We start from the raw sequence: 26,755 nt of genomic DNA, 5'->3' as shown, positions 1-26,755 counted from the left end.
AAGTGGTATATAGCTTCTTATCAGTAAAGAATTGAAAACAAGCCAAGTCCAACAAGAAAGGATTGGTATGTCCATGCTATGAAATGATGTGCAATCATTACCAAATAATGTTGCAGAATGAACTGTTCAAGAAATAAAAACGGAAATGGCTTACAATTTATGAAGTGGAAAGAGCAGACAACAAAAAACATATGGTATGATTCTATTTTTGCATATAAATGTAGTTTCTTGTGGATTTTTTCTGTATTTTCCAAGTTCCCTACAAGAAACAAACATTGCTTTTGTAATGAGATTTTTTCTTCTTTAAAGGAGGTCCTGAGTGGTTAAGTACTTGTCTGTGGTTAAACAGGGGTTACTGGGACAAGAGGGCCAGAATTATGCTCCTGATTCTTCAACCATTCCTCCTACTACCTCAGGCAAATATCTTACTCCCTTTAGGACGCTATAACAAAAACACCATAGGCTGGGTGGCTTAAACAGCAAACATTTATTTCTCCAAGTTCTGGAGACTGGAAAGGTCAAGTTCAAGGTGTTAGCAGGCTCAGTGTGTGATATGAGACTGCTTCCTGGTTCACAGACAGCAGTCTCAGCAGTCTTCTATGTCCTCCCACTGCAGAAGGACCAAAGGAGCTCTGTGCGGGTCTCTTTCATAAGGGCACTAATCCCGTTCATAAGGGCTCCAACCCCACGAACTAACCACCTCCCAAAAGCCTCACCCCCGCAATCCACCACATTTGGAATTAGGTTTCAACATACAAATTGAGGAGGGACACAAACATTCAGCCTATAGCTGCAAAGGAAAAAAAAAATCTCGCTCAATAATGTGGAAATGCTTTCCTACTTTCTTCTTTTCAGTGTCAATCCAAACAAGCCCTTTACGACCATGCCAGAAACCCTAAATATAATGCCTTCTTATACTTAAGAAGAATTAGAAAGCGTGAGAATGGTTGGAAGTTGCTGAAACAGCAACAGTAAAGATTTTTATGAGCCTTCAAAGGACATCTAGTTGTGTGGATACAACAACCCAGTAAAAAGGAACACCACCCAGCCTACAGCCTTCTAAGATCTAGACTCCAGCCTTTCCACACCTCGACTTGGAATCATTCGGCTCCCAAGCACACTCTCTCATAAAGGAAATACTCCACAGAAGAGACCCGAGGGGAGGCCCAGATGTGGCGACCCTCGGGAGGATGCGGTGTCCGGAGGAAAGGGGCTCTTTAGCTGCATTTATAGCACTTAGAAGCAAGCTCTCCTTCGGGCCCGACTCTGCCTGCAGGCCTCACTCAAGACCTCACCCTCGAGCCCGACCCGGGGCTGGGCACGAGAGCGTAACTGGGGTGGTGGTGTTCGCTATCCCCTAGCCACCAGCAAAGGTCAGAGGGCCGCCTGTTTCCGGAGAAATAACTGCGGGGGTGGGGCCAGGAGAGCCGGCCAGCGGGGAGCATCGGCGAGGATGGGTGCGGCCACCACGCGGGCAGGGCTCGGTTCCGCTTCTCAGCAAAACTAACAGTAATGTTTATTAGATAGAGAAACGTACAGACCCTAACATCCCTAAAACCTGTCACTTGGTGAGCGAATCTGAGACACCGAGCGCCTCGCAGGCCCGACAGAAGCAACCAAAACCTACCACGAACTCTCTCGCGAAACTAGGTGTCGGCGCTCCTACTGCCGCGCACGCGCCGCGCAAGTCTGCGCCTCGTCCTGGGAGCGAGCTACGGTGGCTCTACTGGGAATAAATTATTAACGTGCTCCTCTTCTGCAAACCCAATCCGAGAAGTATGAACTGCCTGGGACACGTTAGGAAAGCAGCCACGAAGCTAGTTGCGGAAGGGAATAAACATATGGATTGGGGGATGCGAGGGGTAAATCTATGGTCAACCGGGAAAAGGAAGAGAATTCAGCCTCCGCCTCACAACTAAGGGCCGAAAACTAGCACTCAGAAGGCGAGCCCCGGTTCCGGGAGCCCCGCCTTGGGGGCGTGGCCTCGAGCTGCCTCGGGCAGGGGCGGGGCCTGCTCCGAGCTGCGCCACGCCCTCCCCGAGGCCAAGGGCGCAGCATCCGCATTTCGCTGCGCAGCTGTGGTGTGCACCGGCCAAAGGAAGGTGATCCAGGTGAGTACCGGCACCTGCGGGCAGCTAGGAGCGCAGGCCCTCGACGGCACTTCAGCTCTTGCGCTGGGCACCGCCCATATCTCTGCCATCCCGAGCTGAATAAGAACTCGCGCTCTCTCCCCTCTCTTGTCTGTAGATTTCTTTCTACTTTTCCATCCTCTTTGCCTTCCATCTGCCCTGCATCCTCCCCGTGATGGAGTGGGTTTGGAGCGTCTAAGCCGGGCCGGCCTCGCTATCTGTAACTCAGGGAGATTTTCAAGGTCAACCCTTCCGCAGTTCCTTCCTTTCCTCTCCTCCTCTCCCCAGGCTGTGCAGACCCGGGGCTCCTTCTTTCTGCCTCCCGGATCCCACCCGACCTTGCCAGCTGCAGCTCTGGTGCAGAGGATGGGCGGGCGGGGCACTGCGGGGCAGTGGGCCGCGCAGGCCAGATCGTAACACTGGTTTTTAAAGTGGCCTTTGAGCGCTGCGCCTGCTGCGGATGTGGGTGTGTTGCTAGGGACCTCCGGGGACAGCCTCCCAAGGAATTGTGTTTGTTTTCCTCCTGCCTCATAGAAACGTTTCCGTTTGTATTGGAACCTTTAAGGGAGTCATTTCCTACCGCTGCCTTAGTGCAGGAGTCGCTGCAGGAAAGCAGGCAGAATCTTCATTGACGGTTCTGCCTTGGATTTCAGAGAATTTCCCTCATTCTCTGGTGTCGCTGCAGGGAACCCCAGAGCCCCAGTGGTGGGGCAGCTGCAGGGCGGTAGAAGGGGCTGGAGACTCTCTGGTGAGTCATTCCCCGAAATTGTGGCTTCTGCTAATACTTGGCCCTGGGCGTCACGAGTTAACGAGCTACATTGTAGCTTGGGAGACCAGTCAGTGTGGGAAAGGAGGTAAAGGAAAAGCAGAGATAGGAGGGTGGGTAGGAAAGGAGCACCGGTGTTGGGACGTTAATCCCTTAACCGGAGAAAGGGAGTCCTTGAGAGAACACTTACTGCTCTGCCGATGTGTGGTTCTTTGCAGGTGCTGTGGACCTGGGCATGGTCTTGCGAAATTGCCACAGATTAAAGACGCCCCTGTGTGTGGGAGCTGGAGCAAGGGCTTCTCTTGGGAAATCTGTATATTACTGGGAGCCTGTAGTTTCTGGGAAGCACCCAAGGTTATTGGTCAGAGTTAGAGGCCATGTTTTAGTTCAATGAGAAAGTGTGCAAGAACTGCTGATTCATGCCTCCGAACCTAATAGTATGGCTTTTTCAAACTTTTAAACTTCAGTGATGAGAGCATAGTATCTGAGTCAGGGGATCAAGAATGTCTATTCTCACTGGAGTAATTTAATTGCTTTAAATAAAACTAACATCTAAAATTCAAACAAATACTTTCACTCGTGGGAGGACGTTCTGTTAAGCTTCCCTCCTGACACAGTGTTACAGAAATAGAAAACTTTGTCAAGCGATTTTTTTTTAACCAATGTTACTATATATCAAACATATACTGGCGGAGATGCTGTAGCCAGTCGTTGAAACTGGGCTCCAAGGGCCTTCCTTAGACTAAGGAACAAAACTGGGGAAGGGCAGTCTTTGCCCTTATTTAGATTTCTTGCTGGCCTAGAGTTCTGAGGAGACAGTTCTGAAAGGGAACCTCCTGACGTGGAGGATAGCAAAGAGACTGAACACACATGAAGGAAGGACTTCACCCCGTTATCCAGAGGAGTGCTGAAAAGCCCCTGGAGCAATCTGGAATGAAGTGGATGACAAATCAAACTATCAAAAAGTCATTTAGTGCCTACTGCTGTTATCTGTACTTAAATATGTCATTCTCTGTATTTATATTTATTCTGCTCTGTATTCAGAAAACCATTGCCAACCACAATTGTCCATGAAACATTTAGCATTTTTAAAGCAATATTTGTTTAAAAGAATATACTGTACAATTTATGCAGCTGAATGGATTAATACTACTTATAAGTATACTGTCCTCCTGAAAAAGAATGATTTAGCAGATATCAGGTAGGTTACTGCTATGTAAAATAGAATTCCTGAGTTTCCTTCACTATATCTTAGTGTCTTTGTGGGGAGAAGAGCCGCCACGAGGACCTGGGAAAATTGTACTGCCTTCCAAATACATTTGCAAATACCTTTAGGGATTTCAGCATTTGGAATCATAGGTCCCTCTTTTACCTTCTGAGTTCTTTCTAGCTGTTCATTAACTGGAACTTCAGTTCTAATATTTTGGTGTCTTAGTTTATTCTTTTTTTATTAAGTGATATTTTATTTCTCCAGCCTAAGAGATGTGAATGATTGTGCCACAGCTTCACTCTAAGTACAGGCAGACATGAAGAGTTAGACCCCTGTTTCAGGCAGGAGCCAGCAGCCTGGGCGGTTCCTTCATTTGGAATGGCTGGTACCCTAGTTGGGGCTCAGCAGCTGCTAAGAATTAATACAGACTGCCCACATTTCTTGTGATGGAAAATCCGAGTCGTGTCAGTGTGACTCATTTGGGATTTTTTTTTCCCTCTTCTGGAAGTCAGGGCTTAGTTTCCCTAACACCCTTGATTCCTATCTCATGCCAGATAAGGGATGGGTTATGTGGAAACTGTGATATGAAATTCCTTGCAAACCTGTATACCTGAAAGGTTGGAAGACATTTTTTCCTTCCTGTAATCTCTCCTCTTTTGCCGTACTGCAGGGCCGATACTCAGAAGAAAAAAAAGAAAAAAAAAAAGCTCTTTTTTGGACCTTTTCCAAGTTTTTTTTTCCCTGCCAATTAGAAAGAGCTCAGGCTTTAATCAGCTACAGGCTTAGAGTTAATTATTAGCTTTCCAGTCTTCTTAGTATATTCTATGCTCAAGAGAAAGTCTGGGGAGGTGGAAAAGTTTTAAAAGAGGTCAGGTGTGCTCAAACTTGTTCTCCAACCTTGTTGAGAGATAATATGGCCAAAGGTTGAGAGCATAGACTCTGGAGCCAGGCTGGCTGGCTGTGTGTGAATCCAGGCTTTCTGTGTGATAGCTGTGTGACCTTGGACAGATTACTTAACCTCTCTGATGCTCAGTTTCCTCATCTGCAAAATGAAAGTAATAATATATCATAGAGATCCTGTGAGGATGTAAATGAGTTAATATTGGTGATAGTAAATAATATATGTGCTAATAGTAGGTATTATCACTAATAATTGATTTCTCCTTACCACTCTTCCTCTAGTCTATATCACTACCCTTCAGACACACTGGTCTCCTTTCTCTTCCTAATGTAAGTGCAGCATTTTCCCTGTCTCCATGCCTGTGTACTTGCTGCTTTCTCTACCTGTGTTCTGTCTCACATCACTCTTATGTCCTTCAGGGCCCTTATCTCAGTCTGTTACCCTCCCGTTTCGTGGTCTTCCCATGTTGTCTCCCTCCATTTACTATGTATTCTGGAGGGTCAGGACCTTTCTTCTCAGTCTTGATCACCATTGTAGCCCTGCACCTCACGTGCTGCACAGCATTTCATAGGGGACAAATCAGGCAAGGAATCAGTCTGAGGCAGTTCTCAAGGAGGTGGGAGGTGTGCATTCCATTGAGGTAACACAGCTTGTCCTGCCTTGACTGGATCAGATCAGCTCCATTTAACGAACTGTTATGAGATTTTCCTTTTCCTCTGCGTCCTGTGGCTTCTCCCCATTCTCTCCTCTGCCCTCTGCGGCTGGTGCCTTCAGACCATGGGAAGTACCCTGCGGCCTGTCCCTGGGATCACATCTCCTGGGAGGCTCCACTCCAGATGGTCCAGCATGGCTGAGGCTTCTGGGTGAGGTGTCAGCACATCAGGGAACACTCAACCATCAAGCCTTTTGTATCAAGAATCTGTTTTGGAAAGCTTGTCATCCCACCAGCAGGGGAACCTAGGATTTGTTCTGTCTTGTTACAAATCTATTGTTCTTAGATTACTGAGGAGCTGAATTACCAGTTTTTCCCAGGGGAGATTCCGTTTCATTCACGCGTGTGTGTTTAGTGCCTTTTCACCCAGAAATCGGACTCAAGAGAAGAAGAGAACAGGTAATTTGCTTCTTTGGCCTTCACAGAGTTTATTTGTGTCAGGGCAGGCTCGTCCCACAGAACCAGGAAACGTTCCCTTGGCCTTGAGCATCTTGCTGACCCTTCCCTCCCCTGCCCCCAGCCAGCACAGTTATTTATTGTTTTCAGCACCGATAGTTCACCAAAGTGTTGGAATTAAAACGATGTGTGAAACTTGAATATTTTATACAACCAAGTTGTGGCTGTTTAACTATAAAGCTAAATATATTTGGATTATAGCACGTTTCTCTCTTAAGGGGACAGATCTTCCATCCTCCTAACCTACAGTTAGCTTTCACTTTCCCAATGTTCTGCCAGCAACACTGATAAGGAATGAAGAATGAGAGGTACCGGGAAAGACCCACTTTGTGACCTGCCTCTGCTATTTGCCCCCCTTGAGTTAATATCCAAGTGCAGGATAAACAATGGTATGCCTGTTCGGCTAATTTTCCTTTTTAGCCCTTGCAGAAATATCTACTGAATGTGCAAAGCATTGTGGGAATATTCTTCCTCACCTGTGTGGTTATTATTCCTTTTCTTAAATGTCCATGTTCTCTTTTTTAAATCTAGCTGTCATTGGAAACTTTGACACTCAGATTTTTATCATCTGCTTAATGTAGAAGTGACCCAACTGGCATTTTGAAAAGGTAGGATAAGACCCGAAGAAATCCTCTGATTCTGCTTTTGTCTTTCCCATTCTGGAAATGGGATGACTTTTGTGCTGCTACCCTCCAGGCTCTTAAATTTCTCCGTTGAACTTTCCATGGGCTCAGGAGGGTCAGCTGCCCTGCCTGGAGATAATTTTGAGGACTGTTTCTTTGTAGAAACATCTGGAAGCAGAAATGAGGCTGGGCAGCTCCTCAGGGGTGCTTTAAGCAGGCTAAGTGGGTCCCCAGCATGACCTCAGAGCTTTCTGAACCACCTCCCAGTGTTGAGGACTCACGGAAGTCCATTAGGTAGGATCACACCGGCCCTTTAAGTTACCATCCTTGTGTTGCTCTCATGAAAATGTGGATTTTTGCCATGCAAACTAAGGGACCATATATAAGGAAGATTGGATGAATAGCACAGGTAGCCAAATAAGGATTTTAATGAAACATTGGGGCATGGTTCCAAGTCGATCTGTGAGTGCTTTATCATTGTCCCATTCCTGGATGCATAAAAAAAGACACTGCTGAGAAATTGCAGGAGAATTTGAGGAGAACAGTCTTGCAAATGGAAGTAGAGGTTACCATTGTCCAAGCTGGCTTTTATTTGTTTGAGCTGAAAGGTGAAATCCTCTCTCCCTTAAAAAATCTGATCGATTTTAATTTAGTAAAAGATAAGCCGTTGTAACTTCATGATTCAGAAGTAATAAATTATTTGAGGCAAGTGCCTGAATCCATAAAGCCTGCCTTTTGCTCCATTTGTGCAATGTTGATTGCGCCCTGGGGAATTTCTCTTGGCAGCCAGGAGGGACTTGAGTAAATAGTGTAGGAGAGGCCCCAGGAGTATTCCACTGAATGTAATTCAGGAAGTTTTCTGGGTGATCCTTGTGGACTGGAGGAACTCCTGCCCCAGTGAGATAAGGCAAGTGGTGGCAGAAGCAGGAACTGGAGGAAAAGTTGAGCAAAGTGTTAAGTACTGTAGTAGTTACATTTCCAGGAGAAACTGTCAGTAAAATTCCTAGACTACCTGAGCCAAATATCATAATGATGCTCTGTGTTGCTGACTCAGGCTCTGGAATGGAGCCTATCTTCCAGGTGAGACCAGCACTGCCCCATTTTAAGTCCAAGCTCCATCACTCCTAAAGTGAGACTTTGCAGAGGTGCCTTGTAGCTTTCTTAAAATCTGCCTAGTGTCTGCTCACTGACTTCCCTGAAGACTTGTTGCCCCAAGTGCTGCTCTGTCCACCCATTCTATCCCACAGACCTCGAGGCTCCTTCTGGTTACCAGGGCACCATTGTTCTCTGAGCTCCTCCCAGAAACCCACCATGGCCTGGGGCTTTTTCCTGCACCCGTGTCTCATATGCCACCTGCTTTAAAATATTTATCCTAGTTTTCTTCCCCAAACCTGATATGTCCTCAAAAAATCATGTTTGGCTAGTAATAAATACTTTGATTAAAAGAAAAGTTACAAATAGAAGTGTTGCTGTGTAAAAATATATATTATAGAAATAATTAGGTTTCAAAGTGTTCTCAAAGGGGGCATCTGGGAAAAACCCACAGCTAACATCATATTTAATGTTGAAAGACTGAATGCTTCCCCCCTAAGATGAGGAATAAGGCAAGGATGTCTGCTCTTGCCACTTCTACCCAGCGTTGTATTGATTCTAACCAGGGCAATCAAGCAAGAAAAAGCAATAAAAGGCATCACATTGGAAAGGAAGAAATAAACTTTCTTTCTTTGCAGATAGCATGATCCTGTATGTAAAGTATTCCAAAGGTCCTGGACCCAGCTCTACCCTCACCTGGGCTCTTGTGCCTGGCTCTGTTCCTCTCCCCCTGCAACTGGAGTAGAAGCCAGGCTGTACTACCCCTGAGCGGGAGCTTGCAGAGGTGTTTCTCTCATTGCTTCCCATGCTGGGGACGGAGTAATCTAACTGCTAGGTGAGGGGCAAACCCAGCAGAATGGTGTAGTAGCAAAGAGCGTGACACGAGTGTCAGTCTTCCTGCACTCAGACCCCAGCTCTGCACTCGCTCACCAGCTGCGGGACCTTAGACATGTTACTGAGCTCCTCTTTGCCTCAGTTTCCTCATCTGTAAAATGGGGATGATAATAGTACCTACCACATAGGATGATTGTGTGCATTGAGTGTTAATTTATGTAGACTCTGTGTATACTAGGTCTTAGATTAGGTGTTCCCTATGTAGTGGTGATTTTATTTCTCATGTTGGTATTTCTGCCAGAATGGGATAAAAAACTCCATGAGCAGTCAGTTGAAGGTCCCATTGGATTCTTAAACAGGTCTTTCATTTGAAGTCGTGTTGCTGACTGTTCAGAATTTGAGGAACACCTGATATTGGACGTGGTCACCTCAAGAGGTCACCATGTAGCATAGTGAGCATCACTTTTGAAGGATGAAAAGCCTTATATTCTGACTCATTTGACTGGTGGGAAAATCTGGTTTGGTGAGTAACCATGACCATGAGGAGAGATCTGGGAATCCAGCGGCTGTCACAGGCTAGGCTCACAAGATAAAGTCTCGGAAGCTACTGAGCTGTCTTACCTACCTGTTTTGTTTTGTTTGAGTCCTCTATTAAAGCTGAAAGAAGCAAATAAATCTCCTGGTGGGCACACCCTTCGTGCGTAATTGTGAAGGGCTTAGCTGGAGCGAGCTCTGCTGAACCACCTCCCCTCTCATCAGCCCGTTGTGTTCCCGGGATGCTACAGGAGAAGGGGCTCCTCGGGAGCCTCTAAGGGTGTTGGTAGAATGTAGATCGCCAAGACAAGACTACGACTGTGGCTTTTAGATTGGATAGAGTCAACACCTCCTGAAAATTTTCTTTTTGCCTAGAACCGTGGTTCTTAAAATGTGATGATCGCTGACCAGCATCATCAGCATCACCTAGGAACTTGTTAGAAATGCAAATTCTCAGACCCCACTGAAGACCCACTCGATCAGAAATTCTCGGGGGGCAGGGTGTGTTTTAACCAATACTCTAGGTAATTTTGGTGCCGCTGAAGTTTGAGAACCACTAATTGAGAACATAGAACATCAGTACTCTATTGGGCTCCTGTCTTCATGCAAGTTACAATACGAAATATAAGTAGGAGACATGTTCTCTGTCTCCAAAGAGCGTACAGCCCATTTGGAGATGCAGACTACCATTGCAGTGATCAGTGTTCAAGTGCATGTTATAATAGCTGACTCATCGGTGTGAAACAAGTATGCAAGCATTCAAAGGCAGAGTCTGTGGCCCATGTGGATTGGTCAGGACTAAAGGCTCCAAGGAGCAATGGGTAGGTCTTACTCTGGGCCATCCTGGCAGGATGGGAGAATGGGAGCAAACTTAGCAAGTAGGACTGCCTGACATGCATTCCCTCATGGCCCACTTGTTTCTTAACCCTCAACACATGGGCTTCTATCTTCTACCATTCCCCAAACTTGGCTGTCCAAGGGGCCCCCTCACCAAAGCCGAGAGCATATTCTTCGTCTGCTCATGCATCGTGCCAGAGGTGTCCACTTCTTCCGTTTCAGACTCTTCCCTACATTTAGGGTCTGTACTGCTCCTCATCCCTTTACACCTTGAAAGCTCTTTCCATGTGTGAGAGCTGATTGCATGCAGAGGGCTTTCTCGGTGAGTGATGGTGCACGTTTGCTTGGTCACACACCTTTCCCTTTTGGGGAGTGATGCTCCTCTGCTAACACTTAACAATCCCACACTTTTCCTCCTCTTTGGCTCTCTCCTTAGTTCCTGGAGGGAGGAGCAGGAAGTATGGACTACATGGCCTGTAAGGTCCCTCTCGTGATCTGGATCTGCCCTCTCTATCCTTATCTCCTGCTGTTCCCACCATTTGCTGTGGTCCAACCACACAGACCGCCTTTCTGTCCCTTGAATGTACCAGGCTTTTTCTTACCTAGAGCCTTTGCACTTGCTGTTCCCTCTGATTTGAATGTTCTTTTCCCCAGAAGGTCGTGTGGCTGTTTCTTCCACATTCATGTCATTGCAATGTTGCCACAGCCAAGAGGACTTCCCCGATGATCCTGCTAGAGTCGCCCCGCCCCTGCCCTCCACACCGTTGCCCTGTCTGTCCTCCAGAACAGTTCTCAGTCTCTCAGGTGGATTCTTGTTTGCACCTTTGATGTCAGGCTTCTGTCATCATGAGAATGTCGGCACCGTGAGGGCTGGGACCCCATCTTGTTCACTGCTGTATCCCCCACACCTCCACAGTGCCTGGCAGATAGTAAGTGCTTCATATATTGTGGTCAAATAAATGAATTAAGTGTTCTCAGACTCATTATGCTGGCCATGCTAAGAAACTAACTCCCTTTCGGAATCTAAGTAGACCAGCCTTTTGCCAAATTTGAATGTATTTTAAACAGTAGCCTAACGAATTTCTATCACAGTATTGATTTGTAGAAGAATCAGTATCTCCTTATTTGGGAAGTATTAGATATGTGGACACACATGTACACTTACCAGTATTTACAGTGTCTTTTTATTTGCATCAACGTTTATGAAGTGTTCATACCCGATGCTTGTCTAGTTTATCTCACCGAATTCTTCACACCATCCTGTGAAGTAAGCAGTACGGATTTTCCCCATTTCATGGAGACATTGGACAACATTCCTGGGCTCGCAGAGGCAGCGTGTGAGCACAGGTCTGACTCTAGGATTCCCGCTGTCTGTGCTCCCATGGATTTTCCCATAGGAAAAGAGGAACCATAAAACACTCTTCAGTTCTGCTAGGAGTGAAAAGATTTCCAAAAGGATCTCTACTCTTAACTACGTGACAGAATTTTCTAATTAAAAGGAAAATCAGAACCTTTTGAACCTTCAATTTAATGTTCTCTCCACTGAACTACTTTGACTCAAGACTGCCAGGAAACTGAAGTAGAAGCATACACCTGTGCAATTCCTAATAAGGAGCGAACAGAAACACTTGTGTCCTGTTTCTGCCTTTCCTTAACCCATTTAGTTTCATTTTTGTGGGATTTTTTTTACACCCAGTTTCTGACCATTGCCATGAAGGGAAACATCTGGAATTGGATATTTGTTTACTTGTTTGCCTGCAATGCCACTAGAACATGAGCTTTGTGAGGGAAGGGCCCAATTCTGGCCTGTTCGCCTCTTCATCCCCGGCTGCATGAGGGTTTGAATGACAGCAGGTTGCTGATTTCCATAGTCAGTGCTAGAAACCCACTTCCTCCTCAATAGTCCTGCTTTGCAGCTAATATGTTTTAACATGGCTGGTTATGAAGAGTTCAGAAAAGGAGGGGAATATACGTAGTTCAAAGCTTTCTTTGCCATTTTCAAATGGTAATTCTAAATTATAAATTCTTAAATGTATTTCATTACCATTTATTCAAACATCCCCTTTTATGATTGGATAGGGCAAAGACAGTTAACAGAACATTAACATACATAGTATCACTTGATATATATCATTGTCAGATACTTACTGTGTGTCAGGCGTCATGATGGGTGTTAATAGACGATGCTTCTGTTTAATCCTCACAAGCACCATCGGGGTGGGGTAGGTACCACTTTTATTTCCATTTAACAAACAAGGAAACTGAGGCAGCTGAAAGACAGTGAGTAATTTTCCCAAGGACGCTCAGCTAGGAAGTGTGAGAACCAGGTTCTGCGCTCAGACAGTTTGATTCCAAACTGGACTCTTCACTGCGGAGCTGTGTGTACTGCACGTGGCGGGTAAATGTCAGCCTTCGCGCTAGTTGTCAGGCGAGCCTTTGGTCCCATCATTACATACGACCTGTTCCTATCTTCTCAATTGCTCATTATTGTCAGGCCACTTTTTACGTAACTTTTTTTGATATACATTTGCTCATTTTGGAAATTAGAGAAAAGTACAAAGGAAAATCTGTGATTCAGCCGTCTAGGAATAACTATGCTTATGATTTTCATATTTTCTTCTTTAATTTTTTTCTCTTATTGAGAAAACTAAGATGAGACCTGCATATACACTTTGTTTTCTTTTTTCTTCACCTAACATGCTATATATGTTAAGCCTGTTTGAACATCTTCAATTTTTGTACACACCATTTTTGATGGTTGTATAATATTCTATTTTATGGGTGTATTATTTATGTAATTAGTCCTCTTTGCTGGGACATGTGTACCATTTCTGGTGTTGCTATTATAAATAGTGCTGAAGTGAATGTCTTTGAACCAAATCTGTTTGCATTTCTGATTATTACCTCAGGATAGACTCCTAGTAGAATTAATAAGCCAGAAGGTAGGAACAATGTAAAGAATATTGCCTGTTGCCAGGCTGTTCTCCAGATGATTCTGTTTTACACTTCTCCCAGCAGTGCATAATAGTGCCAACTAGGTACTTTTAAATATGTACCTAAGTAAATTTTTCTTTATACAAATCATAAATTTTAATGTAAACAGCTGGTATATGACTAACCTTGAAAACTGCATAATGATTAACAAATGTATTATACAACCCAGTGAATTGCAAAGTAATCTACACCTGTATTGAAAGTTTAGCTCCGAAAGGACGGTTGGAGTGTGTATTGTGTCTAGTACCATGTGGAAGACAAAATCTAAGGCAGAGTTCCCACTCACAAGAACCTTATCTTGTTGGGTCAGTAAAAGGGTTGCTGGTGACACAGAATAGGTATGTAATAAACAAAATGTGGTGTGCAACCTGAATGAGTGGTCACGCCCGAGAGAGGTTATGTGCCAGTAATCAGCTTCTCCATCCAGTGCCCTGGATGCTATCTACCAGCTCCAGGGCTCTGGATAGCCTCTGCTTTGGCTGTAGCTGCCTGGGGTGTGGCAAGTGACCTGCCTCCCCTTTCCCAGTGCACACACCTGCACCCGAACCCACAAAGGCCAGTCTCTAAGGGGTGGGAGCATCCATCTCTTTGCCCAGGATTCCTCAGTAAATAAGGATTCAGCAAATGATAGTGGTTTTTTTTTTTTTTCAAACCATGAATGAATCAAGCTGATTCTTTCCTTAAAGGATGAGCCTTAACCATTTTCAGTCCCTACTGGATTTATGTTTTCAGCAGCCATGGTGACAGAGAGCTTTTCTCTGTGGTCTGATCTCTTTCTCAAGTCATCCATATACCCATTTGCTTCTGTTGTTATAATAGATACTTTTGAAGGAAAAAAAGGAAAACTTAAATTGCTTAGGTGCATACTTTATGCCAAGTACTGTTCCAGGTGAGGAACATTATCTCAGTTGGAGGGGACATTCTTGAAAACTACCTGGAGTTGCAGCTTGCTTCATTTATTCCACAAGGAGCCATAAGCACATGCTCCGTGCTTGACATGGAGGATGCCAGACAAACACAGTCTCTCCCTCATGGGAGCTTAGCAGCAGATGTAATCAGCTGCTCTCTGTTTTAGCCCTGGTTATAGCTAGGAAGTGCTGGCTACAGCGGCCGGTGAAGAAGGACTCCTCACTTGGTGGGGGTGCAAGGAGGTGTCAGGGAGGGCTGTCCAGGCTGTGTTCCTGCACCCATGCAGATGTGTCCATGGCTTCTGCAGGGAGAGCCTCGGGGAGGCCAGGCACGCTCCCCAACTCCGCCCTGGAGAACTCTTGCTGATTATGCGGTCCTTTGCAAACCACCCACTCTACCATCAGACTCTGGGGCCCCCTTCTTTGTAACTTCTCTGCCCTTCAAAGGTACTTATTGTTCTGGCTCTGCTTGCCGCCCCCTCCCCCATTCCTTTCCCCTCAGTACCTATCATCTTAGCACAGTGTGCGGAGAGTAACTTTCACTAGGTGTGAATGCCTAATGGGTTTAACCTCCCAGATTGCATTTATTCTTTGGAAGAGGCAGTAAATATTCATTTCTAACTATGGATTTTTGAGCAGTTGCTTTTGAGTGTTGATTGCCTGCAACAGAAACATCTGCTTAAGAGGCATTTCTCTGTCTTGCCACCTAGCTTCTCCTACCCCAAGACCTTCCAAATCAGAAAAACAGAGGTCAGTGACTACGTCACCAAATTCTAATGTCTTACCTGGGCTGGTTGGAGTGTTTGGGGAAGAATTCTAAAACCTGCTCTGGTCTTAGCTCTGCCCTCATCTAGCTGAGCTTTCATTTCTTTAGCTATAAAATGGAGCTAATGGGATTTTGTGAAGATTAGAAGTGTGCTAATAGTGCTGCGCAAACACAAGGGGGCCCCACGCTGCCAGGGAGCCAGCACCGCGTCCACAGGTGAGGGTCTGGAAGCAGACCTAAACCAAACATGCTTAATTCTATTGTCCTTAAGCAGGCAGCTGCTGACAAAGGTAGAGACAGCTTCATTTTAAAAGGCCTGTTTGGCCCAAATATGTTAAATTGCAAGGATATCAGGTAGGTTGGAAAGCTTAGTCATTTATTTTCAAAGAGGTGTGCAGAATTCACTCATTTTTGTTTTAATAATTACTACTGAAGCTTCCTCCCCGAGCTGATTCTCTGGACTTGGGAAATGACTAATTTTAGAAGAGAATGAGGACGGGGAAGGTTGGAGGGCAGCCAAAGACTCCTTGCTCTCTTGCTGCCTCACAAGGTGGCCCGGGAGGTGCTGACAGGAGACAGTTCCTGTGCCGAGTCACGGAGACGGCCTTTTGCCGTCTGTGTCCCCCATCCCGGAGGAGGGGCGGGTGGGCGAGCAGCTCAGGGTGAAGACTGTACAAGACTGATGAGCATCGTTGTGAACCACTGTGGGGGAGGGGACAGATTTTTAGGATTTTGGCCCCAAATGTTATTTTTCAGACCTAAGGAAAACCTTTTAAAGAACTGAGCTGCTTGCCCACCACAAATTCCACATTGAGAAAGATCCTGTGATCCCAATGTCAGTTCTGCTTTCAATTTTCAAGTAGGATTGAAAGGGGATATGGGAACCAAATTGGAATCTAAATTTGAATCCTAGCTCTGATACTTTCTATTTTAGACCTTGGGAACGTTACTTAATCTCTAGGCAGTCTCTGGAAAGTAGGGGTATGACCATCTTGTTGGGTTGTTTCTGAGGATGAGTAGAAACATTTCGGAGCAGGGTAGCCCTCCCATGCTTACAGGAGAGGCTGCAGCCAGAGAGTTATCAGGGATAGAAATTTGAAACTGAATGCAGAACATATACAGGAGCTGCTGGCCTGTGGCAGCCTTGCACACAATGGGCCAGTGGCTTGGGCTCTCGAAGCATTGCCTGCCATCCTCTTACCCTCGTTCTGTCTGGTGCTCAAGGCTCAGAGAGGTTGGAGGGGCAGCTCTAATATACCTTGAAGTTATTAGGGCTTCCTCCCACCTGCCAAGTTTTCTTCTCCTTGATGTCCAGTCTCTTTCCTTCTCTCCTTATTTCCTTCTGGGGCAGGACAAGAACGAAAATCGCAGAAATTGTTGAACACTGAAAAATGCTGAGATTAGCTTTTTCTCCAAACATTTTATTATAAAAATTTTCAGACATATGGAAAAGTTGAAAGAACTGTACATTGACCATCCGTAGAGCTACTGCCTAAATTCTATAATTATTTGCTATATTGGTTCATATCATTTTTTGATACATTTCAAAATAAGTTGCAGACATTAGAACAGGACAAAGGGCTCGTTTTGAAGAGGTGAGTTGATGAGCAACCTGGGGCCCCAGGAGCTGCCCCAAACTGTCTGTCTTGGCAGAGTGACAGGCTCAAGTGGCATGCGCTGCTTTCAGAGCACTGGAACTGGGCCTTTCCCCAGCTGGTATTCTGCTGCTGTCCCAGCACAAGCCCAGGGTCCAAGGAAGGCCCCAAGCTTCCTGCCCTCAGTGTCCCCCATGGCAACAGACATGCAGACAAAAAACTTAGAATCATTCTGTACTTACTATTTTATATCCTGTTCTCTTTTTTTGTAATTTAATATGTCCTTTAGCATTTTTCCATGTTAAATGTCTTTTCAAAAATGTGGTTTTTAGCAGTCTGTCATTCTATAGCAAGGACTAACGCAGTGGGATAGATAAATTTCGTAAAGTTAATGTTGATCCAAAGAACCCAGGCACAAGAGAGAACATACGATATGATCGTGTACTTTTTTGCATGTATATCTCATACTTGAATAATTTTCAAATTCCGTTCTGTGATACACAGTAACATCTCTAACTACCTCTTAGAAACATCAGATTTACTCACACCTCTTTATCATCTGCAGGGAGAGCTTTGCTGGTAACAAAGCAGCGCGCTCCTTCAGGCCTCCTGCAGTGCGGTGCCCCCAGTGCTGGGCGCCATCCTCATGTGTCCTCTCTTCCACAGAGCCAAGATGGCTGTCCTCTCCAAGGAGTATGGTTTTGTGATTCTGACTGGTGCTGCCAGCTTCATCATGGTAGCTCATCTAGCTGTCAACGTGGCCAAGGCCCGTAAGAAGTACAAAGTGGAGGTGAGTGGGCACATAGCTAGTGCTTTCGTAGGCTTGTCCAGTGGCAAGAACTTGTTTTCAGTTGTGCAAGGAGAGGTGAGAAGCTAGTGGTCAGAGATGGCAGTTTCAGAACTGCACCTCTGAGGAATTCTGCCCCTTGCTGGCAGGAAGAAGGCAAGAGAGTGGGGTCCTGCTGGGGAGCAGTTTCCATCTTGTTTTTGTCTCTGGTGGAAAGACCAGGGGTGCTGGCCTTCGAACAGTATGTTTTTGGCTGGAGCTCTTGGCTAGGAAGAGTGTTATTTTCTAAAGAGGGTTAAATGGCAACCATGTTTCCTGGTGTGCCACTTTGAAAATGATGTCTTACAGTGATTTTCCTGTTTCCCGAGTAGAGGAGAAATACGTGGTGCTGAGGTTAGCCTGGGCTTAGACATGACACGTAGGCGGGAGGTCTCTTAATGCTTCCTTTAGTTCTAGCTGATCTAGAAGGGATAATTACTGAAGTCGTCCCTGGTGAGCAATTTTAAATGTCTATTTCTGTTTAGGAACTTATAATTAGGCTCCCTAACTAGAGCTTCTTTTAAAGTTTTCATACCTAGTTTCTGTTTTTTGTTTTGTTTGTTTTGTTTCGTTTCTTTGTTTTGCTGAGGCAGATTGGCCCTGAGCTAACATCTGTTGCCAGTCTTCCTCTATTTTGTATGTGGGTTGCTGCCACAGCATGGCCACCAATGAGTGGTATTGGTCTGCACCTGGGAACCAAACCCAGGCCACCAAAGCGAAGCCCACTGAACTTAAGCAGTAGGCCCCCAGGGCTGGCCCCTAATTTCTGTTTTTTTAATGAACACATCCAGTAAAATTCTCATACACTCAATTTCTGTTCCCCCATTAAGGGAAATCTTAAAAGGATGTGGCATTTGATGACTCTTGAGAAGGAGCTCTTTCCCTATATCTTTGTAATGCATCGGAAAGCCACCAGTGACGGCTTTATGTCAGTGAAAAGCCCTGAGTTTGGCACAAGCCACCTCTATTCCTTGTGCAGCTACAGCTCAGACTTTCATTCTTATTGCTGAATGTTGACAGAAATAGATTGAATCTGCCTCTGAGGATTGAGACCCTTGTCACTGCAAATATTTAAGCAGAAATTGATCATTTCTGAAGGGTACAACAGAAGAGGCTTTGAGATAGATTACCTTTAAGGGTGACTAACTCTCAACAGTGAGTGCTACTCTTCAGCATTTGATCAGTGTGCGTTTGGTTTTAACAGTATCCTACCATGTACAGCACGGACCCTGAAAACGGGCACCTCTTCAACTGCATTCAGCGAGCCCACCAGAACACGTGAGTGTCGGCCCTGCTGGGCCCCAGGGGCATCAGCAGGTGGCGGTTTCTGTCCAACGTCTCTAGCCTTCGGTACTCTGTTTGCGAGTAATAGTGATGATGACAATCATGGGTATGTTAAAAGCATCATTAAAAAATATGGATGTGAAAAGATTGGATATGAAGCAAAATTAGGAGTTGATAGAGTGGTGGGATTCTGAATAATCTTTTCACAGACGTCTTTTTTGTTGCATGAGCGGTCCACAGTATGTGCAGCATGTCCGTCGAAACCGATACTGAGTCTCCCCGCCCTAGAATGGAGAGGCTTTGAGCTCTGTAAGGAAATTACTCTAATTCGCCGAGAGCTTCCTCCTCGGTTTCTTAGGGTTGAGGTCTCTTCCTCATTGTGTTCTGAGTTACCTCTAATCCCAAGCAGAGCAAGAGAGGTTGGATCCTAGTGGCCGGGTCTCCCCCTCCAGTCAATGTTTACTTTTACTCTCAAGTTTCTAACTTGGTGTGTAAGAATGTAAAGCCTTCTTCGTTTTACGTAAACATACTTACAGGGGGCGCTTTTTTATAAAAAGTTTCTGTCTGTCTATTCCAGGCTGGAAGTGTATCCTCCCTTCTTATTTTTTCTAGCGGTTGGAGGTGTTTACCACCCGGTAAGTCTTTCCCGGGGCAGGGGGTGGGGGGCGGTTCATCAATTTGGCTTTAGTTCACTGAGCTATCGGAGAGGGAAGAAGGAAATGAACATTTAATAACATCTTCAATGTCTCCTGCCGTGTGTTTAAAATAACTTCATTCAATTACATCTTACAGAGTTCTTTAAAGTAGGTAGATTTTCCTCCTTTCTTACAGATAGAAGGAAACCTCTTGGATACCATGTAACTTTCACAAGGTCAAATAGCTACAGAGTAGAAGAATCAGAATTTGAACCCAGGGCTGTCTGATTCTAGAAGGTTCGTGTCCATAAGAGTTTTCCTTTGCCGTATTCACTCATTCACGCAAAAAACATTCAGTGGTCTCCTGAGGTTACAGGAGTGAGTGAAACAGGCAAAGACGCCTGGTTTCACACAGCTGACTTTTAATTAGGGTCACAGACAAAAGCAAACTGAGTGCACTGGGGAGGTATGTTCACAGGTGACGTGCGCCACCAAGGGGAACAAGGCAGGGGACGGGGGAGGGAGTGTGGGAGCAGGGACATGGCTGTGAGTCAGGTGGTCAGGGAGGAGGGCCTTGCTGAAAAGCTGACGGTTAAACAAAGATTAGAAGCTGAGGGAGGAGAAGTCTGCAGACATCTTCTGGGCAGAAGGAGAGCGAGGGTGAGGCCCTGAGGCAGGAGCTGCCTGCTCTGTTTGGTGAACAGTGAGAAGGGCAGGTCGGCGTCCGTGGGAGCAGCAGGTGAGGGCAGAGCGGGGAGGGGCCAGACCACGGGGCCTGGTAGGCCATTATGGCCCTTGTAGGCCTAGATTCGGTCTACACTATGCCTTATCTAAATAAAGCAAGTGTATCTAAGTCTGAGTAGTTACCATTGGGTCTTGCCTTGAACAGAAAGTATTTCCCTTTCAGGGACCAGACTTTCCCCTAATTGAGTTCTGACCACAGTGCTGGCGCTTCACATTTCTGGTTCTAGGCCTTTCCTAAGCCTCTGGTCTGTACCTGAATGGCCTGTGCTTTTGTTATCAGCTGCCAGAATGGCACGTCTATAGTTCATGACCTTGAAGTCTTGTATCTTTTCAAAGAAACAGCTGCTCATCTCACAGAGAAGGTATTTCTTTCGTGTGCCTCTATAGAGCCCCAATCCTAGCAAGTGACCAGACTAGCTGGTCTAAATAGACTAGCCGGTGTCTCTAGATTAGGCTTCACCTGCTCTCCACTCCCATCCCCTTCCCTGTCCCACTTCCCTAGATCCCATTCCTTATGCTTAATTCCTAAAAATACTCTGAGGACAAGCACCTACTGTTCCTAGGTTGATAGTTATCATGCAGCATTACAGTCAAGAATAGCCTGGCAGAGACTACAGAACTTGCAGAGAGTGACTTATGGGCCTGGGGTTTTTCAGTTGTTTCAGGCACCTACAGATATTTAACTGTATCCAAAATCAACTAAACAAACAAACAAATATCCTAAAGCAGTAAACTTACCCCCACTGATTCCACTAAGTTGGAAAGGCACTTGCGGACAGTGACACACAATGTTTCATGTTCTCACACACCCTCTTTCTTTTTTTCTTCTCTTCTGACTCCTTTTGACCAAATGGGTCACCCCGGGGTGGTGCCCAAATAGAAGGATTTTTCATCTTGCATAAGATTTTACTCTCTCTTCCCAAGGGTGTTGGGCACGGGGACACTTCCCCTCCAAGACCGCGTATTCTGGGTTCACAACATGACACACTCTCGCCGCTTTTTCTAGTGGAGCCCACAGCTGTGTGCGGGCCGCAGCGCAGCCTGCACAGAGCCCCCTCCAGTGGGGACCTCACTGAGACGAAGCAGCACACAGCAGCAGGGGTTCGCAGTCCATCTCCTGTTCACAGGCCCATTTGAGACAACAGGGCTTCTGCTCTAGTCTTGACTTCCCATTGGTTTCCTCTCCTGGCTTACCCTTCGACCCCCAGGCCTGCCTCTCCTTCTCTTGTGTTCTAGCATGTTGAGTTTCCCGGGGCAAGCTGGGAGGTTCCTTCCATCCCACCTGGGAGAAAGCCAGCACTCACCTCCCAAGTCCAGGAGCTGTTAGAAGACTCACAGATCTTTGATTTTCCTGACTGAAACAAATAACTTAATTCTACCCTCACACTGATGGGGAGCATTTTACCATATCCATGAAATAATTAACTTTTTGTTAAAACGTTGTGTAATCAACCCTAGATGTTAATAAAGATTTGCCTGTTTCTTGAATGCACATACTAACGTAGCCCTTTTATTTTAGCGTATAGCTTCTGGCTTGGGCTGGGCCTGGATTGTTGGACGAGTTCTTTATGCTTATGGCTATTACACAGGAGGTAAGTGCATGTGGACATCTGCCAAAGAAATAAATTTAAAATCTTATATGACTACATTTTTCTTCTTAGCAGGGCTTTAAGAAAAGGGGAAGTAATGTGATATTTAGGAAAAGTCTGTTATCTTCTTTTTATTAACCTTTGAATAGTAACAAAACATTTTTATTGAGCATTTTCTATGTGTCACTTACTGTTCTAAGAACTTTGCATATGCTCTTTAACCTACCACAATTCTATGATATAGGTAATATTACCCTGTTTGATAGATGAGGAAACAGGCTTAGAAAAATTAGGGCTCCAGGTCACAGAGCTACTAAGTGTAAACTACAAGCTGTGATTCAAACCTGGGCAGCCTGAGCCCCTGCTCCTAATGCTACTATAAATAGTGTGCCCAAGAGAGAAGGGGGAAAAAAGACATTTCTGGCTGTGCTTTCTTCTTTGAAGAGAAGGAAACACTCCCAAAGGCCCTGGAGCAAAACTGCTTTAATTATTATCCCATAATGTTTTTAAGGTCCAAGCAATGCTATGACACACTACTTTGCATGCAGCATCTGACATACTGACAGCTTTAGGCTAAAGAGTCGGTTGACCTCTTAAGACCAGAAGGTCTAATGTCTAATCCCACATGCCTTGATAGAATGCTTGCGGATGTTGAAAGCACTGTCATCCTGGAGCATCCCAGCTAACTTCCGCTCTCTCTTCTTTTTCAGAACCCAGCAAGCGGAATCGGGGAGCCCTGGGCTCCATCGCCCTCATTGGCCTGATGGGCACCACTGTGTGCTCTGCCTTCCAGCATCTTGGTTGGGTTAAACCTGGCTTGGGCAGAGGGTCCAAATGCTGCCATAAAGAATTATAGGATGTTTAAAAACTCTCATTCATTTTGAGTGACTTACTTTAATTTCCAGTTATATTTTTTTTTTCTAAATATAATAAAAACTTATCTGGCATCAGCCTCATACCTAACCCTGACTCTATCACTATTTCTTTTTGAGTCTTTATCTAAAATAAGTAGCCTGTTCCTACAAATAAGAGAGGAGCCACAGGTAGTGGGCACCCGTCCTCTCCCTGCCAGCAGATGCTTACCAAGGACGTGAAGCTGGGAAAACGTCTAATTGTGGTACTGTGTTCATAGTCATGCCACAGCGGTGAAAAGTTGGGACTCAAAGAAGGAAAGCCTTTTAGCTCTGGTTAGGATATAAGATTATCTTATCACTTGCTACTAATATATATGATGACAGTAAGGATTTTTAAAAATCTCTTAAAGATTGCTTTTATCGCTTACAGACTGAAATTATAGACTCAATTTAAGATTATGAAACTTAATAGGGGTCAGCCCAGTGGCACAGTGGTTAAGCGCTTTGGCGGCCCGGGGTTCACAGCTTCAGATCCCAGGTGCGGACATGACACCGCTTGGTACACCATGCTGTGGTAGGTGTCCCACATATAAAAAAAAGTAGAGGAAGATGGGCACGGATGTTAGCTCAGGGTCAGTCTTCTTCAGCAAAAAGAGGAGGATTGGCAGCAGTTAGCTCAGGGCTAATCTTCCTCAAAAAAAAAAAAACCCTAAAAAAACCAAACTTAATAGAGATGAATGTAACTTCCCACATTTGGATACAAAATCTGATTGCATAGGTACAAATGGGAAAGGACACCTGAGCCACAAACTGGCAGCCTGACAAGGTTTTGATTGACTTGGAGAACAAGGCGAATGGGTAGAATGAGATGGCTGCTCCAAAAGTGAATGTGGCATAAACTACATTAACAGAAATATGTCAGGACCTGTGCTGTCCAGTACAGGAGCCTGTAGCCACAGGTGGCTATTATTATTTAAATTAATAAAATTTAAATAAAACAACAAAAAAATCAGTGCTGTAGTTGCTCTGGCCGCATTTCAAGAGCTCAGTAGCCTATGAGGATGAGGGAGGGGATCTGAACCCAGGATTTAGGCCTGACTCTCAAATCCACGATTTTTCCATTGTATCCCTGTGCCACTCAGAGGAGATGTATCATTTAGGGATAGAATGCTCTGGATGGCCACTGAAGATGGGCAGCCTTGGCCAGATGACCACCTGGAACCCTCGGGCCATTTGATGAGGTTGGACTAGACCGGTAAACACTCCAGTGTGTGTTTGTGAGACATTTTCACGAGTGTAGAGGAAAATAAGGACTCTTTTCATAAAGCTTTAGCTTCTATTCTTTTTTATATTAAAATGTCCCCTTATGAAATGATGGTGATGATGAATGTGAGGGGTTTTTTGGTCCTGACTTGAAAAATTAACATAATTAAGAATTTGTGATAAGTTGGTTTGTGGTTTGGGGGGAGTTTTCTGTTTGGTGAGAAAGGCACCTTGGGCAGCTGGAGCCCTCAGGGGGGTCCCCTTTCTCATGGCAGAGCGCAGGCCTCAGTGAAGCAAGGCAGGGAGACCTGGAGACAAAGCGGTGTTTTCACCTTTGTTTGAAGTCTTAACGGGGCCTGCTTTTCAAAGTCCCGTGACCTGTCGTCATCATTTTGCTATTAGAATGGGCTCAAATGAAGCTTCATAAGGAACCCCAACACATAAAAGGGTGCTGTGGCTGTGCCGGAAGTGGGGAACCCAGAGCTCTGCCTTTGCACTTCCCCAGCTCCCCACTAACAGCACTGCCGGGCACCGAGGGCTCAGCGGGATCCCGTGTGGGTAGGATAGGCCTGTCTGGCAAGCTAGGTCCTGTTAAATTCCCTTGTCTTATGGAGAAAAAAGTTGGCATAAGTACCTCTACCACTCACTGCTGACACAGTGTACATGCCAAAGAGTCAGTTTATTTCTCAAGAAAGACACATCCTGCATTTTGTTACAGATGGAAATGAGAGCATCATGCCAGTCTACAATTGCTTCACACTGTACCTCAAGGATCCCTGCCTGCAGGTCATTGTGTGCCCTTGGGCAACTTTACGAGCCTCCCTAAGCCTCAGCTTGCCCGGCTCTAAGTTGGAGATAGTGATAATATTTAACTGTACAAAGTTCTTGGATCAAACGACAGCGCAGGCCCGTGCCTGGCACCGTGCTTCCAGGGCCAAAGGGAGCTCAGGTTCCAGCACACAGGGTGACAGGAAGCGTGGGAGCCGCCTGCTGGTGAAACTCATCACAGGTCAGCAACCAGGTTATCCTCATGTTCTGAGGAGCCCCCGCGTGTGCCCTGCATCCCTGTTCATCCTTTACAGCACTTGCCTCCAAAGATGCTCTAACTCAATAGAAACTGTGCAGCCTCAGGGGCCTGCCTGGTGGTGTAGTGGTTAAGTCCGTGCACTCTGCTCCAGGGGTCCAGGGTTTGCAGGTTCAGATCCCAGGTGCAGATCTACACACCATTCATCAATCAAGCCACACTATGGCAGCATCCCACAGACAAAATAGAGGAAGGTCGTCATGGATGTTAGCTCAGGGCCAATCTTCCTCACAAAAAAAAAAAAAAAAAAAAACAACCAAAGCTACACAGTCTCTCAGTTCCTTCCCTCCTAAGCAGCACTGTCCAGTAGAACTTTCTGACATGATGGAAATATTCTACATCTGTCTTGTCCAATATAGTAACCACTACCCATGTGTGGCATTGAGTAATTGAAGTGGCTAGAGCAACTAACGAGCTGAACTTTAATTTTAATTAATTTAAGTGGCTACCTGTGGCTAGCGGCTACCGTACTTGGAGGGCACAACTCCAAAGCGGTGCTTCTCAACCTCGGCCACCTGTTAAGTTCACGCAGGCAGGACCTTTCAGGAATCCAGATGGCCAGGCCACACCCCACATCACCTTAATTAGAATCTCAGTATTTTTTAAGCTCTCTCTGGGGAATTCTAACGTGCGGCCAAAGGGGAGAACCATGGCTCTGAAAGCAGTTTGGCGAACAATTTTGCATAAGAATCACCTGGGGATCTTGTTCAAATGCAGATTCTGATTCCCAGGTCTGAGGCGGGAGCCGAGATTCTGCCCGGCTGACAAGCACATGTGGCCGGTCCCAGGCCACACTGGGAAGCATGGCTCTCACCCCGCCCTCCAATCCCTTCCCTTCCGCACACATGGGGTCCTCACCCTTGAGCCCCGCAGCACGACAGTTCTGGCCTTTAGAGTTTACATTCTAGTTGGAGAAGATTTAATAAGCATGTAAACGATTTCAAATAGTGATTAATGCTTTGAAGTAAACAAAACAGAGCAGTGGGATAAGGGGCGTGTGTGGCCACTCTAGCTTTCAGGAGGTAAATGTTTAGCTTTTGGCTTAAGAAGCCCACACGGTGAAGATGTAGGAAAAACATGCTCCCAGAGGAAGAGAGAACAGCAAGGGTGAGGTTCGTGAGGCAAGAGCAAGCCTGGCAGAGTAAGGAACGGGTGAACAGGGAGGGTGATGGAGGATGAAATCAGAGAACACCGATGGTCACAGGACGAGTTTTTATTCTACCTGTAATTAAAAGCCACAGCAGGGGCTGCAGCAGGAGCGTGATGAATTCTGATGTACTCTGCAAAGATCACTCACTGCTGATCTCATTTTTTGATAGTTTTTCACAGCATCCTTTAACTGCTAAGGCTTGGTCTCCTTTATCCCCTTTGCTGACGTCCCCCCTCAGACCCCAAAAAGAAAAAGGTCTTTAGGTACAAGAAAAACCAAGGAATCATTTTTATTCAGAGGAAGCTCAAACTCAGAAGGAGGCATTTCAGAGAAGCTGGGGTGGAGAGTCTGCCCTGGTGAAAGGCAGCCAAAGACTCAGGGACGCTCCCACTTTTCTGGAAGTTCCTATTGGATACCTTCGGTGAAGCCTGTCAGCGAACTTTAACCAACTTTCATTCGGCAAGACCCTAGGCAGCAATAGGATCTATGATCTATCAATCAAGAAATAAAGGGCAGGGGGAGGAAAGAAGGAGCCCAGTGGCTGCCTTTTCTAAGTAAAAGACCTGCCCAAGTGAGAGACTGCTTTGACGGGGTCACTGAAAAACCAAGTCAGAGATCAGGATTCTGGGCTATCACGAGGGAATGAGCCAACATGAGACTTCGTTTTTTCTTCGTTCTTGCTTTACCCAAAAAATTTTCAATCAATACCTTTAGCACAGGAATCTGTCAACCAAAGGACTCTTAAAATTTCTATAAAAGGATATGAGTTGAATCTTACAGGGGGCCTCATCAGTATACGGGGTTAATTAGCAGTTACTCCTTTTAAGAAAATCTGAGGAAAGATATGCACCCAAATGTTAACAGCAGTTACCTCTAGGAGCCAAGATTAGATGAGAGAGAGACAGAAAAGGGTACCTTCTGCTTCTTAACTCTAAAAAGTATATCAGAATAGTAGTAGAGAAAAAAGAT

At 45.6% G+C, this 26,755-nt stretch overlaps 1 protein-coding gene and 1 long non-coding RNA gene across 3 annotated transcripts; one reads left to right on the top strand and one right to left on the bottom strand.

The window, feature by feature from the left end:
* Positions 1 to 468: 468 nt before the first annotated feature.
* Positions 469 to 1,667, bottom strand: LOC139081663 (uncharacterized). Its single transcript, XR_011536855.1, has 2 exons — positions 1,628 to 1,667; positions 469 to 610 (listed from the first exon to the last, which is right to left on the bottom strand). It is a non-coding gene; the product is annotated as an uncharacterized lncRNA (long non-coding RNA).
* MGST3 (microsomal glutathione S-transferase 3) lies at positions 1,427 to 22,398 on the top strand. 2 transcript variants are annotated; one of them, XM_008514486.2, is made up of 6 exons: positions 1,427 to 2,111; positions 17,024 to 17,147; positions 18,388 to 18,461; positions 19,045 to 19,102; positions 21,366 to 21,438; positions 22,146 to 22,398. In XM_008514486.2, the coding sequence occupies exons 2-6, from the start codon at positions 17,031 to 17,033 to the stop codon at positions 22,289 to 22,291; spliced, it is 468 nt and encodes a 155-aa protein (XP_008512708.1). In that variant the 5' UTR covers positions 1,427 to 2,111; positions 17,024 to 17,030; the 3' UTR covers positions 22,292 to 22,398. The 2 variants fall into 2 exon arrangements, with proteins under 2 accessions (XP_008512708.1, XP_008512709.1); XM_008514487.2 differs by having other exon boundaries at positions 2,105 to 2,877.
* Positions 22,399 to 26,755: the final 4,357 nt, after the last annotated feature.

The sequence above is a fragment of the Equus przewalskii genome, unplaced genomic scaffold, assembly GCF_037783145.1.
Source record: "Equus przewalskii isolate Varuska unplaced genomic scaffold, EquPr2 ChrUn-3, whole genome shotgun sequence".
Taxonomy (NCBI): Eukaryota; Metazoa; Chordata; class Mammalia; order Perissodactyla; family Equidae; genus Equus; species Equus przewalskii.
This window is presented reverse-complemented; position numbering and strand designations above follow the sequence as displayed.

Coding starts and splice junctions, on each gene's coding strand:
- MGST3 (XM_008514486.2), top strand. CDS start 17,031: ATGGCTGTCCTCTCCAAGGAGTATGGTTTTGTGATTCTGACTGGTGCT. Junction 17,148..18,387: donor GTAAGAAGTACAAAGTGGAG/GTGAGTGGGCAC, acceptor TGGTTTTAACAG/TATCCTACCATGTACAGCAC. Junction 19,103..21,365: donor TTGGAGGTGTTTACCACCCG/GTAAGTCTTTCC, acceptor CTTTTATTTTAG/CGTATAGCTTCTGGCTTGGG.